The sequence below is a fragment of the Pseudorca crassidens genome, chromosome 16 (genome assembly GCF_039906515.1).
Source record: "Pseudorca crassidens isolate mPseCra1 chromosome 16, mPseCra1.hap1, whole genome shotgun sequence".
NCBI lineage: Eukaryota > Metazoa > Chordata > Mammalia > Artiodactyla > Delphinidae > Pseudorca > Pseudorca crassidens.
In genome coordinates this window covers 32,269,963-32,289,704 of record NC_090311.1, presented here as the reverse complement: position 1 = coordinate 32,289,704, position 19,742 = coordinate 32,269,963, and the positions used below count along the sequence as shown (strand labels likewise).

Sequence of the window (19,742 nt, the reverse complement as noted above, 5' to 3'; positions counted from 1 at the left end):
CAACAAGAGAAGCCACCACAATGAGAAGCCTGTGCACCACAACGAAGAGTAGACCCCACTCGCCGCAACTAGAGAAAGCCCGCATGCAGCAACAAAGACCCAACAACAAACAGACCCAATGCAGCCAAAAATAAGTAAAGTAAAAAAAAAAAGTCTACAAAGAACAAATGCTGCAGAGGGTGTGAAGAGAACCCTCCTACACTGTTGGTGGGAATGTAAATTAGTGTAGCCACTATGGAGAACAGTGGAGGTTCCTTAAAAAACTAAAAATAGAGCTACCATATGGTCCAGCAATCCCACTCCTGGGCATATATCTAGAAAAGATGAAAACTCTAATTTGAAAAGATACATGTACCCCAGTGTTCACTGCAGCACTATTTACAATAGGCAAGACATGGAAACAACCCAAGTGCCCATCAACAGGCGTTTGGTTTAAGAAGATGTGATACACACACGCATGCACGCACGCACGCACACACACCCCTGAATATTACTTAACCATAAAAAAGAATGAAATAGTGCCATTTGCAGCAACATGGATGGACCTAGATAATATCATACTAAGTGAAGTAAGTCAGACATATTATATGATATCACATGTGGAATCTGAAAAATAATACAAATGAATCTATTTACAAAACAGAAAGTCACAGATATAGAAAACAAATTTATGGTTACAAAAGGGGAAGGGGGGAGGGATAAATTAAGAGTACAGAACAGATACACACCACCATATATAAAATAAACAAACAACAAAGATTTACTGTATAGCACAGGGAACTATATTCAGTATCTCGTAATAACCTATAATGGAAAAGCATCTGAAAAAATATATATATATACATATAAAAAACCGAATCACTTTATACATATAAATACCTGAAACTAACAGAAGATTGTAAATCAACTATACTTCAATTAAAAAAAAAAAAAGAACTGAGGGTTCCAAGAGGAAAAGACCCTCCGAGATCAGACAAGTTTTGAGCACATGGTATATTCCAACAAGTCTGACTGTCAGCAACATCTAAAAATCAGGGGATTTCAGATGAAAAGCTCTCTGCCTTCTGGTTTGATGAAATGAATCATCAGAAATGGGAATCCCAGGCCTGCGTGTGGTGTCTGGCTGGAGCATGCACTGTCCAGCCGCCACGGGTCGCTCTGCTCCCCCTTGTCTGTACTCAGAGCTCTGTCCTTGAGTCCTTATCTTCCCTGCCACCTTTGGGCATGTGAGGTGGTAACTCGTGCCCTAGTCCCTCCCGTTTTCCACCACAGACAACTGATCCCATCTCTTACTCTCTGTCGTCAAACCCAGTTCTCTACCATGGGCTGTGAGATTCCCAGTGTTTCTGGATTCATCTTCAAAGTGTTTGGGAGGGAGTCGACTCTGGGCCCCCTCTGCTGGGAAGATGCAGAGGATCCTTTGGATAAAGACTTAGAGGCAGCTGTGGCCAAAGGCGACAGGCCTCCCCAGCCCTAAGCAAGATGCTTCCTTAGACCTCTCCACCATGGCCACCTGCAACCCTTCCTCTCCCCTGGGCAAGCCCACCTCTGCCTCTGCCCCAGATCTGAACCTGTTCTAACAGACACACATTTATATCCTCATGGACTTCTTTCTATTATCTCTACTGGGCCACTTGAGGGAAAAAGGCAAACACTGCTTCACTGAAAACTGCATTCAGGTGCTCTTCCCTCGCTCAGACCAAATGGTGATCGTAAGCAGAAAGCCCAAACTATAAAAACTGAAGAGTTTCTTGGGAGGCAGCAGAGCTGTCAAGGAAGGAAAATGGTCACTTAGAAGAAGACGATGACCACGGAAACCAGGATGATAATAACATAGGTCTCGGTGAATACTCAGTTGGTGTGTCAGACCCGGTACTGGCATTTTACAGGTTACTTTTTATTTTACAACAGCCCCACAAGGCAGGTGGTATTACCCCCTTTTTAGAGATGAGGAGAATGAACACAGAAAGAACTGTGCTAGAGTAGGCATTCTTCTCCCAGGGCTAGTGGCTGAACCTTCTCCCCGCTGCCTGCACGAGCCTGTCCTGGCGTGAAAAGCCTCTTCCAGGACTGGCCCAGAGCGGACTGCACGGGCCTACTTACGCTCTGCCATTCATCTCCTGCCCGCTGGCTGCCGTCTTTGACTCCAAGGCGTTGTTGAAGTTGGAGATGTTTTCAGGGGAGTAGAGGCCAGCTGGGTTGTTGTACTGGTTTGTGATGACCCTGGGGGCAGGGCTGGAGGCAGGTGAGGCGGTAAAGGGCATGGCACTCCGGTTGTGGGCGCTTCCTATGTGTAGGACCTCCTGCGGGCAGAGATCAGAGGAGAAATCGGGGGGGGGTGTCCAATATGCACCCCTTGATGGACGGTACAGGCTGAGTGCCAGGGAGAGAGAGGTGTTCCAATGAGCTATGATGGCCCTGGCTCAATGCCAAACTAGCTGAGGGGCTCTGACAAACCCACCTGACACGGGGCAAGACTCAGGACGTTGCACGAGCCAGGCACGTGTGCAGTTTCATCCGTCAGCTCTGCCTCCTGGTTCTTCCCTGAGGCCCAGCAGAGCCTGATCTCCTGCTGGGTACCCCTGGGCAGGACACCCCCTGATGCCCTGGGCTGTCAGGATCCAAGTCAGAGCTGAAACACCCTTTTCAGGGCACATTTCCAGAGGGATTAAGTACCAGGAAGAGAGGAACTGGCATCACTTTGGTGCGGAGCAGGAGACGATAAAAGGTGGAGATGAATTCCCCAGGAAGGAGCGGTTTAGAGAAGCAAGATCAGAGGGTTGTGTCACCAGTGAAGCAGCTGCTGACTAGGCAGAGAAGCCTCAGGGCGCTGGCAGAAGGGGCTAACGGGGAATGACTGATCTGGTGTTTTGTGTGGGAGAAGGCCAAGGCTGATCAGATGGAAGGCTGGGGGATACCTGCTACAGAGCGGTGCCCAGGGGGAGCTGCAGGAAAGGACTTTGAGTTCCTCCTGTGCTCATTCCCCTCTTTCTGTAATGTGAGGAAGCGCCTCCACCTCCACACTGGACTGCCAGGGCTTGGTGGATAATCACTACGGCTGCAACACCTAGCAGCTACTTTAAGAACACCCCCAAAACCTTTTTAAACTAACATTCGCCTTTTGAAAAAGATCACGGCTTTTCTGATGACTCAGCAAGATGCTTTCCGCATGGGTGTTCTGGTTCAAACTCTGCTCGCAGGTGAGAGCGTACTCTGTGCAGCCTACTAAACTCGATGTGCGTCCTATTTTCTGGGTCTCCCAGAAATCCTCCTGAATCCTGTACTCCTTGTTAACACCCAGGCCCAGAATGACTGCCCTTCCTTTTTTTTTTCTCTCTCTTTCTTCACTAAACCTTCAAGTCTTTTACACTTTCTTAGAAAACGATGATGAAAACCACCAGCTTAATTCCCTGTGTACTGACTTAAAAGACAACATGAAAATGTGTTTATGATGATTCAGATAGTCTCCCTCTTCAACAAGTCGGAATCAGTGCGGTTTTACTGTATACGTTACGTTGAGCTGACTTTATCCACGTTGGAAAAAAGCTCAGTACACACAGCTTGTTCACCAGAGGGGAAGTATAATTAGTTAAGAAAATAACTTCAGCAGTAATCAAAGAATGGTTAAGTACGTTCCTCGGCACAGCTACCCCAAGGAATAAGAAGGGGTCATTAATGGCAGCAGACTTCCCGAAGGGTGGCCTGGGACTCTGGCCCCCGTCAGTGGCTACCCTGCAGCTCTGTGGGGCAGGTGGACAGCGGCAGCCAGGACTGCAATTCTTTCCTCCTCTCTCCTTCCCCACAGCAATTCCTTAGGAGCATCTTAGGATGCTGAGCACCAGGGAAGAGCCCTCATGTTTCTGTCTTGGCTCAGTTTTTTCCCTGTTGCTTCCTGCTCGGCTTTGGGCAAGTTATACTTCTTTCTTAGCCATTGCACAGTGCCCAGCACACAGCAGACAGTCACAGTGTCATTCCCTTCTCCTTCCATAGAAACACATTTTCAGTTAGAATGGAAGTCAGTAGAAAATGCAGGTTGGAAATTCTGATTTTTTACTTTATAGAGAATCTCCTAAGAATGTATCTGTTTTGTATATAAAAGGAGTATCTCTAACCCCATGTGAATACTGGTCTTTCCAGAAGTCAGGCGGTTAATTCAGGGCCTGCCTTTTGGAAGGGATGATGTCATTGTTTGGGCTTTGTATTTATGTCTCCAAGGAAACTCAATAATGAGGAAGTATAAACTAGGTGTGTAACTACACTGACCTCAGATAAGCTGGGGTGTGGGCTAGCCTTACATGAATGAACAAATCCTTTAGTTATAGATGAACTCTGCTCTTACTCATTCCTCTGTTTTAGAATGACTGGAAGTGGAAGATTTTGGAAAAATGAGAGGTGGGAAGTTTTTCATATGAACAAAGAATTACTGGAATCAAAAGAAATGTATAGTCAAGTTAGATGTTAAAGTGTTGGAGATTTTTTTTTTAACCTGAAGAAAACTACCTTCAAAAGATTAATATAGGTACTCAGATTATATGTTTAAGATGAAAATTCAAGTATAATACATATAAAAAGTATAACTAAAATGTAAGCATTGCCTTACTGAAGTGGAAACTAGGATTTTAGATAGACCACATTAAAACAAAATCATTCCTTACATATTATAAAACATATAAGGACTTAACACATTAAAACAACATTTATAGTAAATCTAATGAAGTGGCTGAGAACTCCCTAGGAAATTGGAATTGACTGTGGCATGTTTTAAATTAGTTTGCACAACTGCCAGTTTATAGACTGAATGCCATTTCATGAACTTTCCTTAGAGGGGCTGTACAGAATAATATGGTCATGTCAGTTTTGACATGCCAGATGCAAAATGATCCTTAAAGTGACTCTTAGGACTAAATATTATTTTTATTAATGGGAAAAATTTTCTATGACTGCATTTCTGACAGTTTAATGGAAGACATTTGAGAAAATAACCATTCACATACAACCACTCAATTTACCCACACTAATGTACCCAGTGAGTTCAATTTCATACAAGTTTCTGTTTTAGGTATAAAAGGTAACGAGCTATATGTTATCTTTTGATTATACCTCAATACACCATAAAAATGAAACAGTGTCCCAAATTTAGAAAAAGAAAATTAAAGTTCAAATCTTCAATTGGGGCTAAATGTATAACAACCACAAACCAGTCTAAAAGGAGTTTCAAAAGCCATTATTGACCTACCTACTAACAACTCATTAATTTATCCGAGAGACACACTTTGTGAAAAGTAGCACATCAGAAAAAAAACAAAACAAACAAACAAAAAGTAGCATATCAGGAGTGAGGAGTTTTACAAAGATGTTCTAAACATTCTTCTCTACGTTTCTCCCCTTGTTTCTAAAGACTACCCATTCATTGTAGATAAGTTAGGAGATGTAGTTAAAGAAGAAATACAGTCGCTTATAATCTATTATGTACAAATATGGGATCTCAGGACAGTCTCCCATCCAGGAAGTTCTGTTTGGCCAACAAATTGTGCATTGACTCCCTATCACATTTTCCAATATGAACTACCACTTTATTTTAGTAATTTTAAGATCTCACTGTAAGAAAACTAGAGATTCCCATCCTAAGGCTCTTGGAAACCAGGCAGTAGGACCCGGGACCCGGGGTGGGGCGGGGTATGTCTGGGTTTACTACTAAATTTCCTTGTAGTTCCTCTAGGCTCTAGGCCTTCTTTTTGTCCCTGGCATGATTCATTTGCATCTGCAATCCATAATGAGCTGAGTCAGCACCCCTATTTTGCCATGGTTCTGCCACCCTGTTCTGCACAGGAAAGCTTCCACACGCTTCCCGTATCCCCTTCCTACCCGCTGTGTCCAGCCAAGGCCCTGGCGTCACTGCCCTGGGGTTTTCCAGCCCCTTCCTCCCAGAGTTCCCTTACGGGAAGAACCAAACAAGAGCCAGGTCCCAGCAGTGTCAGCGGAGGGCCCTCCCCCTGCGTCCTATCCCCTGCCTCCAGGGCAGGAAAAACGGGAGTGTGCCTAGCGGTGTCAAAAGCAGAAAGGCCTCTGGGTGCTGACAGCAAGGGCCATGGTGGGCAAGTACTTACTTGGGGTTCAGAGGCTAAATTCATCTTGTATGGGTGACGTTTCCCTTCCTCTGTCACCAGAGGAGACCAGATTTTCTGTTCAGATCTGCAACAGATTGACAAAGCTGCTGTTTCATGCATGCTAAATAAATAAAATATACTAAAAACGGAGTGGGAAATTGTCCCCTCTTGCCCGACTGCTAGCCTCTGAACTAGCACTCTGCCCGCGCCTTCCCCTCCATTTTGCTATCAGTGTGATTTTCGGAAGCACCAACCTCATGACATCATGTCTGATGGCTGTGTGCGCTCAGCCCTGAGGGATTTCCCAAGCTGCTGTCATTCTTCCAGCCTCATCCTCCCCCACTGCGCTCTGTACCGCTGACCCAGCCACACCGGCCTCCTCCATGCTCCTGGGCATGCCTGATGCCGCCCCACCTCTGCTCAGGACGGAACAAGCTCCTCTATCTCATCCAGTGTTCCCGATCCAGACCAGATAACCAACTTGTTCGTGAAGTGTATCTGGACCAAACAAAAGTGATGCCTCCTTTTCTGAGCTTGGAAAGGATTTCCTTGTACCATTCACACAGCAACTCTCTAGGTCGTGTCTCAGTTTTCATTAGCGTAGCATTTTTTCACTCTTACGGGTAAAGAATATTTGTACTTATCTCTTTATTTTCAGAGTGCCCAGCACAAGGCCAGATATATACAAGATGGAGCTATTCGATGTGTTGGTAAATGGATCAAAAAAATCAATTAATCTGTAATGAATGAATGTCTTGAAGGAGAAGATGTGGACTGAGATAGAAATGGAGACAAGAATGAGGGATGAATGTGCTTTTGAGGGGATAGTAATAGTGCACCTCCCATGGGGGTAGGGCTCTGAAGTGTACAAGATGGTTTTCATTTCATTATACTGATTTCACTACCTCAAAATTTTGGTTAGTTGTGTTAGGTCAAATGAAAATGCAAATATCTTAGAGAAAGATGCCCATACTATGAAGAGCACTGTGAAAATTAGAGAGGAAAATGAGCAACCTGAAATTTCAGTTCCACAGACCTCTGCCTGCCTACACCATACAAGGCACTGAGCTGGGTGGGTAGGGGATCCTGAAATAGGTGAAGTAGTCCCTGTCCACAAGCAGCTTCCAGTCAACCAGAAATGAGCGAGTGTTTCCACGGGCCTCACCTGGTTACTGTGAGAGTCATGTTGTCTGTGCAGCCCTTGATTTTGTTCTGAGCTTCCAAGTGTGTCATATTGCTGGTATTTTCCCCATCGATGGCTGTGATTACATCTCCAACACATAAATTAGCTGTAGCAGCCTTGCTTCCGGGAGTGACCTGGAAAAAAGGAGAGGAGAGCTGGCTTAGTTTACCGTCTGTCTCCAAGGAGACCACTGAGTAAATTACCACTGGATTAAGTATTCACTAATGTGGATCAAAGCATTTAAGAAGGAAAGAAGGCTAAAATCATAAGTTTCAATAATAATGATCCTTTATAGTTATGTAATACATCATGGTTTACAATGAGTTCTTTTCTATATACCATCTCATTGGATCCTTACAATAACCTTGTGAAAAAGGAAGGCAAGTATCCGGCCCTATATTGGTCCCCATTTTAGATACCAAGAAACAGAGGTTTAGAAAGATCTGTGACTTACCTGGGATCACCCAACGGATACATTACTGTATTACTAGTCATCCAACTATCAACAGTGTAATAGAGAGCCAGGACTCAAGCCCTAAAGCAGACCCAATGTTCTTCCCACTGTCTCTTGCTGCTTCCCTAAAATAAGTCACCAATTTAAAAAAAACACACACTTAGAGAACATTATGTACAGAAACATCCTATTTCTATAAAAATCTTAACAATTAATATGCTATTTACACACAAAAATATTGAGATACTGCATACCAAACTTCACAGTATTACATTGCTGTAATGTTTTTGGTTTATACAATGAGCTTGAATTACTTTTGTAATTGAAAAAAGCAACAAAGAATATTTTAAAATACAATAGTATAGGTTTATACTGGTTCATTTCCTCCCAGCCAGGAAACTGACTATTAGGGTTTAGCCCCTTTGGGTGGCTGATTTACAGGCCAGTGCTTCTAAAACCAGTGGTTCCAAATTTATGGGCAACCAATGCTTGGGGGAAGCCAGCCAATGACTGCAGTGGGTCATCAAATTCATCTGCCTAGTGAGCGTTACACGTGACCTGAATAAATATCAAGCTTCACGTGGAGATGTCCAACTATCTTTCAAGTGAACAGACGCTATCGTGATGACCAAAGTATGAACTCATTTTGAAGTAGTCCTAACCTCAGAGATGATTTTTCCTATTAGGTATTTTCTAAACCAAGGTATACTAAAAATAGGACCATCATCCCAAGGTCAGTCCATGACTTTGACATTAAGAGACCTTCCTTGATGAGAAGTCCAAGCCCTCCAGGAGCAGAGTACGCCCAGACTCCCAGCACCCACAGGGCTCTGGCCTCACCTTGGAGAAGGCTCTTGACCCCTGGGAGCCCAGTGAAGAAGATCTTATGAACATTTGAGGGTCTCCGTAAGGCTGAACCACAGGTAAGAGGCCTTTCAAGACATCAAATCAGGACACAAGGCTTATGTCCTGAGCCTCCGTGTCTGATGCAGTTTTCAGCAGCCAGTTTCCAATCGGCCCTCGCCAAATGGAAAACACCGACCCTTCTGAGGTGGGCCAGTGTGGTGGCTGCTGTTGTGGCCATCCCCCCATCAGTGCCCTATCCCCACAAAACAAGGGGTGGATGACTTGATCCTTGAGGTTCCTTCCGGTTCAGACATGCTATGACTTTATCAGGCAAAACTCTCCTGGAATGTAGCAGGATGTGGAAACCAGTGCAGAGATCCTGACCTCCTAACCTTCCTTTCTGGCTTTCCCATCATCTGTTTACCAGAGATCTGGCCTTTAGAAAACAAAAGTCCCCAATCCAAGGTTCGGATCTTCTTCTAATGCAGCCACGGGGAAAAGATATTTTATACAGGCGAGCGTAGGCCACACTCCTTTCATTTGACTTCGGGGAGTTAGTTCTGAGTCACCCAGTACGTGCCATAAAGACAACTTCCTCTCATTTTCTGCCCGTCTTCCTGAGAAGACTCACCTGGTGTGACTTCATGTATATTTTGCTTTTTCTAAAGAACAACACAGACCCCTTGTTTTACAAATGGCCCTAAGCATCACTTTATTTGGGATGAGCCGTGGTTCTGGGTTGGCAAACTCTGTCTCCAGGGAGAACAGCCTGATTGAACTCATTTATCACGACCAACTTTCATGGTCTTAAAAAGAAGGCCCCTTGGATAAAATCCGGAATCACTAATGAGGTTCCTCAGGACTGTGCCATTCCCCTACTAAGCTCTAGCTACAGGGGCCTTCCTGCCTTCTTTCCTGCTTCAGGGCCTTAGCACCTGCTGTAGCCACTACCTGATTAACTTCTTGGCTTAAATGACCCTTCTCACAGAAGACTTTCCTGAATCATCCAATCTAAGTTACATCCCTTGGGCTTCCCTGGTGGCGTAGTGGTTGAGAGTCCGCCTGCCGATGCAGGGGATATGGGTTTGCACCCCGGTCCGGGAAGATCCCATATGCCGCGGAGCGACTGGGCCCGTGAGCCATGGCCGCTGAGCCTGCGCGTCCGGAGCCTGTGCTCCGCAACGGGAGAGGCCACAACAGTGAGAGGCCCGCGTACCGCAAAAAAATAAAATAAAAATAAGTTAGATCCCTTGTCAACCTTCCCCCTGCCCCCCCCCCACCCCGTCAACATTTTCATACACTCTCTTCTTCATGGCACTTGTCAGTTAGGTTTGTAAATCTATTCTGTGGGTTTGTTTACATAATGCTTGAGAGCCTACTAAACAGTAAGGTGTGGGAGAGCAGGATTTGTCTGCCTTATGCACTGTGGTATCCCCAGTGCCTAGCAGTGACTGGCACATAGTAGGTGCTCAATAAATATTTGTCCAATGAGTGACTGAATCCAAAATATCTAGCGGTTGTTAAATATGTAATCATGCTGCTTCGTTCCATCCTTTAAAAAAATGACTATTTCAAAAGGAATCAAATCATCACTTTCCCCAGCATTGCTATCCTGGACTGGGACCACTCACAAAACTAAAATGAGGAGATGGGGGCGGTGGGGGGCAAAAAGCCTGAGAAAATGAAAATAGAAATTTCCTTTTACTTTCATATGCTCAGCTGCTAAGAACTCTGGAATTTCCAGCATTTGGTTCCAACTGTCTTGGAGGTGAGGCATTTCTGCTAAGTACATCCCGACAGATCCTGGACAAGTCAGAACCAGTCTTAAGAGCCCTGAGTCTGAGTAATCAAGGCCTGGCCATCCTATCTTTTGGTCTGATTTATTTTTTAAGCCAAATTAATGGGGAACCAAAGGAAATCTCAGAAAGTTATAAGACAACATTATTAGGTGGGGCTCAGATGGAATCACACATAAATAAAGTCCGCATTCTTTTATGAGCTGTCTATTTCTGGGGGGAAAATGGATTTAAACAAATTATGGGATTTGCGTTTTACAAAGCTCTTTCACAAACATTCTCCTAGTTGAGATAATAATGATGATGACCTCACCACCAACATATAATTTTTCAGATGAGGAAATTGAAACTCAGAAAAGCTGTGACTGACTCAAGTTCACACAGCTAAAGGTTGGAGCCTGAACTTGAAACCAGATTCCCTCATTCCAAATTCCATTCCCCTTCTGCTTTACCACAATGCCACAAGCAGAGGCTCCAAACCCCACTGTCAGAGCCAAAGAGAAATCCAGAATTGAGCAGACTCATCTGTTGTGGCCTTCAACACAGGGAACTGGAGTGTCGCAAACTCCTGCTAAGGCCTGGGTGCCACTCGCCATCCATCAGACAACCATCTCCATTGGTCTACGCTGAGCTGGGGCCCAGTAACTCCTCCCCTTATAAAATACTCAAGTCAGAACTGAAAAGCCCTCAGGACAGAAGGCCTGTGTCTCCAACTCTGGTTAGTTCCCATCATGAATGGAGGACTCCAAACCTTACTGCACACTAACTATTCATCACAATCATAGCAGTATTTATCAGTTAATGAGTGCTAATTATGTGTCAAACACAGTTTGTTTGGCAAGGGTAGAATTTCCCAGTCCTCCTGAGATACTATCAGGTAGCCAACATTATTTGCATCATCATGGAGAAGGAAGTGGAGGAACGGGTTGACAGCTGGTGAATGGCGGGCTCTGGGGCCCCGAGGTCCGTCCACCTAACCTAGCACGCCCCACTGTCTGTTCTGATTTCCTCCTGACCGTCAAATTCCATCAGAACCGGCTCAGAATGGAATCGGCTTCAGTTTCTAGAACAGAAGTCCTATACTCTCCTCCAAAGGGACAGGCCCATTAATTTGTTCAATGGACATTCTCAAAAACCCTCTTCCAGCTTTCTTCCCCAGGGACCTTACAACGTGATCACACAACTCTTGATGCCTGAGAATAAATGGGGTTAGGCACAATTTCCACTAATGAACAATCTGCCGTCTTCTGCAGAATTCACTCATGCCTCTCTCACCCTTTGCCGCCGCAGGTAGACACTTTGCTCAGAGTCCAATCTGTACATCCATCCTATACTGCATCATTAAAGCCTGTGCACTGCCGTCAGACTTCTAAACACAAAAGAAGGTTCATAGAATGTCATTTCTAAATGGTGCAGAACAGGACTATGATGTGGCTCTCCCACTTTCTTCAATTTACATCTAAATAACTAAATATTGCTTTTATACAAAACTGGATGCATACCCTCTGGCCACAGCAAATGAAAAGATGACTTTCTTCCCCCGTATTATGGCATATACCTATTTTATCCCTCCTCTGTTACCTCTTTCTTTCATTCATTCACTCATCAGACAGACATTCCTTAAGTCCATTCTCAAAGACAGTATAGCTTATTAAGATGTCGCTACTGAAGTTAGATGACCAGGGTTCAAGTCCCGTTTCTGGTGCTTGTGAGGTAAGTACCCTTGGGTGGGATGTTTCACCCACCCAAGGGCACTCTTGGGGCACCTGTTTCATAGGTGAGAAGAGTGCCTCACTCTTCTCACCTATGAAACAGGGGTGATAACAGTCCGGGCATCGAAAGGCTGTTGTGAGGATTACCTGAAATGATTCAGGCAGAGCACACTGTCAAGTTCACAATCTCCTGGGGCAGACAGGTATGTACAACAGCTGATGCTAGAAACAAGTAAAGAGGCAATGGGAGCCTAAAGGTGAAATCAGGGAAGGCTCCATGGAGGAGGCATTGCTTAAAACTGTGCAAAGGCACTACAGGAGGCAGAAAAGAGCATGGCAATTTACTGGAATAGCACGTGGACTGGCACAGATAAAACACAGGAAGTGAAGGGAGAGGAAGGGGAGGAGTCTGGAGATGTAAAAATAGACCAGGCTGTAAGAGTTCTGTCATTTTCTTTTTAACAAGACTGTACTTTATCTGGAAAACAATGGGGAACAACAAAGGAGTTTAAACATAGCCTCTGACTCAACTGCCCAGTTACTGCCAAGAAACAACCAATGAGCCCTAGCTCTGTTGAGATTAAGGTGACTGTATTTGTCAGATATTCCCTAATGGCAGTTGAGAGAAGCAGACCCATTCGAGGGGTCGACAATTCAGCCTCTAGGACAGCCATTCTGAGGCTGGCTTCCCCTAGAGGACTTGTCCAAAGGCACTTCTACTTAAAATTACGTGTTTGATTGACAGCCAGATTGGGTTCCTTTAACTCCCTAAGCTCAAGATTGAAAGCTGGAGGAGGCCCATGAAATGAATCCAGTCTACAATCTTAGCTTTTCAAAATTTAAATTACTCTGCCCCCTTTAGCTGAGGCAGACACTCTCCACTTTGTCAGTTCTCACCATGCTCTACTGCCCCCAACACAGAAACCTGGGACCAGCTGCCATTTAGCATCTTTCTTGCAGCTGTTAATTTTTCCACTACCTCACCCTCGAGTCAAAACTCTTTTATGTTGTCTCCGAACCCCTTCATGCAAATGTGCTTGTGACCACTGACTTAGTTAAAAAATTATATGCAGAAATGTTTTATGACTAGGACTACAAGACACCCTGGTTTGCCCAGGATGGTAACAGATTTTCCCAGCTTAATTATCAAAAGCACCCCATTTCATTTTCAACAGTGTGTTTCAGTCTGGATGATAAATTGTATTGCCACTCTTTTGACAGAGACGGGGGTTTTAACCAAATACTTGTCAAACAGTTTAAACAGTTCTGAAGCAGCCTCACCCCACACCCGCAAGGGAAACTGTCCCTGTTCAAAGGTTCTCTGACTTTATTCTGCAGACAGGAATACAGGTCAATTTCCTGAATGTTCACAGAATGTTGTTAACCTTGACCCTTGGAATTGGCATCTAAACTTCAGACCAGAAATTGACCTAGCTCGCCAATAACTTAGGGGGAAATGACATTGGCAAGGATGAGGCAATGGTTCCCAAACAAGTTGGTCGTCAGATCCTCTCAGGTTTTAAAAATATAAATAGATCTCTACTTCCCACTTCAGATCTACTGAGGGGAGTCTACACCATCGGTCCCCAACCTTTTTGGCACCAGGAACCGGTTTCGTGGAAGACAATTTTTCCACAGATAGGGTGGGCGGGGTTGGTTCGGGCAGTAATGCGAGCGATGGGGAGCGGCAGATGAGGCTCACATCCTGCTGTGCGGCCCGGTTCCTAACAGACTGAAGACAGATACTGGTCTGAGGACCGGGGGTTGGGGACCCCTTGTCTACACAGTGTGACCCAGGAATCTTTATTTTTTAAAGCTTCCCGGAAGATTCTGATGCTCACTAGGTTTGGGAACATCAAGGGAGATGCTGACCAGCCTTTTTCCCCCAAAGGTCTCCCTGAACGATGTTAACCAGGTAAACAAAAAATACTTAGAATCTTAAGATCTCAGCGCCTCCAGAGACAACTTCAAGGCTTACATTCTATTAAAATGCATAAAAGGCCCTTAAAAGAAACATCCAGGGACTTCCCTGAAGGTCCAGTGGTTAAGACTCTGCGCTTCCACTGCAGCGGGTAGGGGTTCCATCCCCGGTAGGAACTAAGATCCCACATGCCGTCCGTGGGGCGAGGCCAAAAAAAAAAAAAAAAAAAAAGAAAAGAAACATCCATTAGAATAGTATTTTCCTATCTCTTACCAAAACAAAGAAAAAAAAATCCCCTACACCACTGGTCAACATCCTTGAATGCAGATGGAGTACTGCGGAAGTTATTTCATTCCAGATGCCTAAATAACTTAACATGGTTCCTATTTTGCCTCCACCAGAAAACTCACAGCTAAATGTAGTATGCAATTACAGAAACCACCTCATTGAAAGGTCCTGGCACATCTCTTTCTTCTTCTATGTTCCAAATTTTTAATTTATTGATTGATTGGCTGCGTTGCGTCTTCCGTGGCTGTGCGCGGGCTTTCTCTAGTTGCTGAGGGCTTCTAATTGTGGTAGCTTCTCCCATTGCGGAGCACAGGCTCCAGGCGCACAGGCTTCAGCAGTTGTGGTACACGGGCTCAGTAGTTGTGGCTCACAGGCTCTAGAGCGCAGGCTCAGTAGTTGTGGCGCACGGGCTTAGTTGCAACGCGGCATGTGGGATCCTCCTGGACCAGGGCTCGAACCCGTGTCCCCTGCATTAGCAGGCGGATTCTGAACCACTGCGCCACCAGGGAAGACCCCAATTTTTTGTTACATCTTATGGTGTGTGTTCTTTTGTTTGAAATTTTGTAGCCATGTATTTTGGTGCTATAAATCACCTTACAAGTTGGGTGTATTAATATTAAATAATGATAACTTAATAATTTTTAACATTATACAAACAAGACTGGAATAAAGAAATTTGGAATTCACGTTCAATCTCAGTGCCATGCACCTTTAGGGACAACCTCCTTCAAACTAATGGCTGTGTCCAAGTATTTAGGTATAAATTTTTTTAAAAATTTTATTTATTTTTGGCTGCATTGGGTCTTCGTTGCTGCGTGCGGGCTTTCTCTAGTCGCGGCGGTTGGGGCTACTCTTCATTGCGGTGCACAGGCTTCTCATTGCGGTGGCTTCTCTTGTTGCGGAGCACAGGATCTAGGTGCATGGGCTTCAGTAGTTGTGGCACGCGAGCTCAGTATTTGTGGCTTAGTGGGCTCTAGAGCACAGGTTCAGTAGATGTGGTGCACCAGCTTCGTTGCTCCGCGGCATGTGGGATCTTCCCAGATCAGGGCTCGAACCCATGTTCTTAACCACTGCGCCACCAGGGAAGTCCCTATTTAGGTACAAATTTAAACGACTCTGAGCTGGATGACAAAGCAGAGCCCCGCCCCTGCAGTATGCCACTTAGATGCGGAATTTGAACTCTCCTTGGTCAGACTTCTGACTCAGTTTGTTTGTGGGCCCAGGCTATGGCACAGACTTTGAAGCCACATTATAGAAACAGAAGCTGTATGAGCTTATGCAGTTGGCTTGAAAACCCTAAGAATGTTTCAAAATGTTCTTGGTTACTCCATAACCATTTGCTTAAGAAAATGAGGCAATGAAGTAGTTCAGGTCCAAGTAGCTGAGCTATGCCGTAATCCAGCTTCACTTCACACTCGCTGCAAAAGGAAGCTATTAACGCTAAGGGGTGGCCGATCGAACAGACTTATTGCTCTTAGTCTGAAAGACCATCATTTCTTAGGTAGGAATATAATTAAAAAGCAGATAGCAAAGTAGAATACTTTGACTAATTGATCAAGAAGTCATCAGTCTCTCAAAGGTCCCTATACAAGTCCCAGTGAATCCCGTGTGCTTTTAAACAGCCCCAATAACAACCACCCATAACCCAAATCCTAACCATTCACTAAACACATAACCTTGGGCAGTTACACTCTCCATTGCTTCAGTTTCCTCATTTATCAAATAAAATTTATAATAGGGTCAACCTCATTTGTTGCTGGATTAAATGAGATTTCATTTGTAGAGTTTAGAACAATGTCTGGCCCATAATAAGCACTCAATACACAGTAGCTACCACTAATATATTTTTTTAATAGTACCACTGTATCCTGACACCTTCTATGTGTTAGCCATAGTGCTAAGCTCTGTCTAGACATCATCTTAATCCTCACTACAACCTTTGAAGACAAGGACTATTATTCCCGCTTTACAAATGAGAGCACTGAGGTTTCAGAGGCTAACCCTGCCTGAGGACATACAGCTAATATAGGGACAAGACAAGGTTTGAACCTAGATCAGGCTGATACCGAGACTTCATTTTCCCATGATATCAAGATGGCTTTAATTCTTGATTTGCTGCATTAAAAATAAGGCAGAAAGTACAAAGCAGTGACATCCAAATAGTTCACCATGACATGGTAATTTGATTTTTAAAAATGCTACACGAATGGAAAAATGTCTGAAAAGTTTTGCAGCAAACCGTTAAACAGTGTTTACCTCTGAGAAGTAAGATTGGGGAAGGGTGTTGGAAGGCTTTTACCTTGCGCTGTCCACATTTTTATATTATTTGATCTTTTATAATAAGCACAAGGGTTGTTATGTAAGTTTTTTATTGAGGCATAACACACATAAAGGACACGAATTGTAAATAAACAGCTGGATGGATTCTCACAAAGAAAGCGCACCCGTGGAATCAGCACCAAATAAAGAAACACAACATTACCTGAACTTCCAAAGGCCCCTCGTGCCTCCTTCCCATCACTAACCTCCTGGCAAAGGTCACTGTGATCCCAACCTTTAACACTATAGATTAATTTTGCCTGATTAATCTTATATAATTGCAATGATGTGGTATTTATGCTTTATGTCTGGCTTCTTTCTCTCAACATCATGTCTGCCTGTCTGATCCAGGTCATTGTGCATGGTTGTAATTCCTTCATTCTCATGGCTGCAGTGTTTCATAGCATTATTTATACGTTTATAAATACATTTATATATACCACCATTTATTTCTCCATTCCACTGTTGTTAGACATCTGAACTGTTCCGAGTTCGGGGCTATCGTGAACAGTGCTGCTTTGAAGATTCTTGACGTGCCTTTGGTGCCATGTGGACACATTTCTATTGACCAGTTAACTAGGAGAATTGTTGGGTCATAGGGTCTGATCACGTTCAGCTGTGGAAGTATAAGTATTTTTTTATTTTTTATATAATTTTTTTAAAGAAATGGATGTAAATCATTGCTGCATCACCTGAATTTTATTTATCTGTATGCATTTGACAACTTTATCCTATGTAGGTCATACCTATGTCCTATCTTCTTATCTGATAGACATGAGTAGTCATATCTATTAAAATTAGGCCGAGTCCTTGATCAAGAACCTGGCCTCCTACAAGACCAGAGTGTTCTTCGGAAAGGTGTTTTTCATGTTTATGGCATTTGCTGAGAAGGCAGTGTACTACACATATGAAAATACACCACGGACCTCAGTCACAGATGAGCTTTCCACGTCACCCACGTCGGCGCTAGTAACAGTATCAACAATCACACAGGGCGCTTACTGCCATACGGAAGTTACCTTCCTCGTCTGAGGTTTTCATGGGTACATTTTGTTCTGGACTTGGCTTGGCCGCCACTTTGCAGGCCCATCCTTGGCTGGGCAAGGTGGATCTGTCCTCTCCCTGGTCATCTTCATTTGCCATAAAAACTGCCCCCAAATCCCCTCCTGGCCACCTACAGAGGCTTTTCTCTGGCAAAGCATCCAATTCCTCGGCTCTTCTGTTCTTCCCTGCCCGCACGGCCATGGAATCCTGTGGCTGGTGTGTCAGTTCTCCCAGGTGGGGCCGTGGCTTCTAGCTTTTCAGGAGAAACAGGAAGGGGAGGTGCTGCTCTCTAGGATGCTCTGAGCTCCAGGGGCACTCAGGCTGAGGCCAACCCAGCCAACCAACCATGGGCATGAGGGCCTCTGGGGTGAGGAGCCCAGGAGAGTCCTACCCCTCATGTTGATGACTGCCCCGCCATTAGCACTTCTCAGACCTGGGTGCTGGGTAATATTATTATCAATGAAATATTGACAGTTACAGCTTATCAGGGGGCAGAATACTGTGTTTGAAGCTGGCCTGGGAGTCAATCTGTCTGGCTTCAAATCCCAGCTCTTCAATTTACCGTATGTATTGTGTGTCCTGTGTCCCTGTGTCGTGGGTTGTGGGGAGTACAGAAAAAGATAATGCAAGTGCACACCTAGCACAGAGTAGCCATTCAAAATATATTAGCTACTGTTAAAACATTATTATGACAGAGAGGTTAAGGCTATGGGCTTTGAAGCCAGACCACTCAGCCAAATTCCAGTTCTATCCACTCACTACTGTATGACAAGGGCAAAGTACCTAATGTTTCCATGGCTCAGTTTTTTCATCTATAAAATGGGTATCTTAATTGTATCTACCTCACAAGATACTTGTGACGATTACTGAAAGACTATGTTAAGCTCTTAAAACACTGCCTGGCATATAAAAAGTCATATACAGTTTAACTATGGTCATTGCTACAAGCCAATCAAATAAATAGTCTCACACAAATCTTCCAAGTGTAAGTGGACGCTCTTGTGATTAACATAAGAGTCATTTGGGCACAGATATTCACAGATGAATAACACAACCCAAATTCATCTGAAAACATTTCTGAATTCATATTACGCTTTCTCGTCAACTGGTGGTTGAAGGTACAATTAATGTCATATGAGAGGTTGGGACACTTTTTAACAATTAAAAAAAAAGGGGCCCTCATATTCAAAGGGTACAAAACCACTGGTTTACTTATTTATTATTTTATTTATCTTTACAGAGAATTGAGCCCCAGAGAAGGCACGTGACATACCTGGGGTCACCCAGTGTGGTGTTCAGGACTGGAGTTCAGCCTGAGTTCCTGCCCTGGACACTCTACCAGGCACCATACAGAAGTTCTGGAAGCTTCTCCAGGCTCTCCTCTGAGACATACTGGAAGTCAAATCATCCTTTAAAAATTAATTTTCTGACATAGCCTTTTGCTCATTTTTAAATGAGCCTTTACCTTTTCCTTTACAAAGAAGTTAAGAAGTAGTTCATTCATTGAAAAAATTTGTAAATTCAAACAAATTACCTAACCTATGGGCACTGAGCTTCTCCCCTGTAAAAGGCAAAGAATACTCCTTTTCCTCTCCTCCAGGGAGCAATGGCAAGGTACGGCCTAGGGAATGAGCACAGCTTGGAAGCCACTCCTAACTAGTCCCGGCACAAGAGCAATTCTGGTGCTTTCCCCAGTCCTGATCAGAGTAGGAGAGTGATCTCAGTGGTTAAATGATAACGTCCTCTCAATTATCTGCCCTGTTGCAATACCTTAACACCATTCTCCGCTCTCTCCTCCTCAAAGACAAGCCAGCAAGGTTGGCATCCAGGATTTTAGGTAAGGGGCAGGGTCTCTGGTCAAAGGGACATAACATGGCTTGGTGAATTTCATGCCAGTAGGCTCAAGCATTCACTTCCAAGCCATTCCCTGTAATTCATCCTCTTCCTCCTCTCCTTAGATCAGCTGGAGCAGCTAATATTTCCCGGGTGATCAATTTCACAGAATGAGGGAGTACAGAGCAAGGGCCATTAATGCATAATGAGCCTTTATGGACAATTCTCACTTTTCACAA

The 19,742-nt window shown here is 44.3% G+C and overlaps 1 protein-coding gene across 1 annotated transcript in view; it reads right to left on the bottom strand.

Annotated features, from left to right (window-relative positions):
* The window catches only part of PDLIM1 (PDZ and LIM domain 1), a 45,920-nt gene that overhangs the window by 22,378 nt on the left and 3,800 nt on the right, over positions 1–19,742 (bottom strand). Inside the window, exons 2-4 of the mRNA XM_067709943.1 lie at positions 7,273–7,424; positions 6,108–6,192; positions 2,104–2,303 (exon numbers count right to left, since the gene is read on the bottom strand). Of these exons, the coding sequence (XP_067566044.1) occupies positions 2,104–2,303; positions 6,108–6,192; positions 7,273–7,424 (437 nt within the window). The remainder of the gene's footprint in view (positions 1–2,103; positions 2,304–6,107; positions 6,193–7,272; positions 7,425–19,742) is intronic.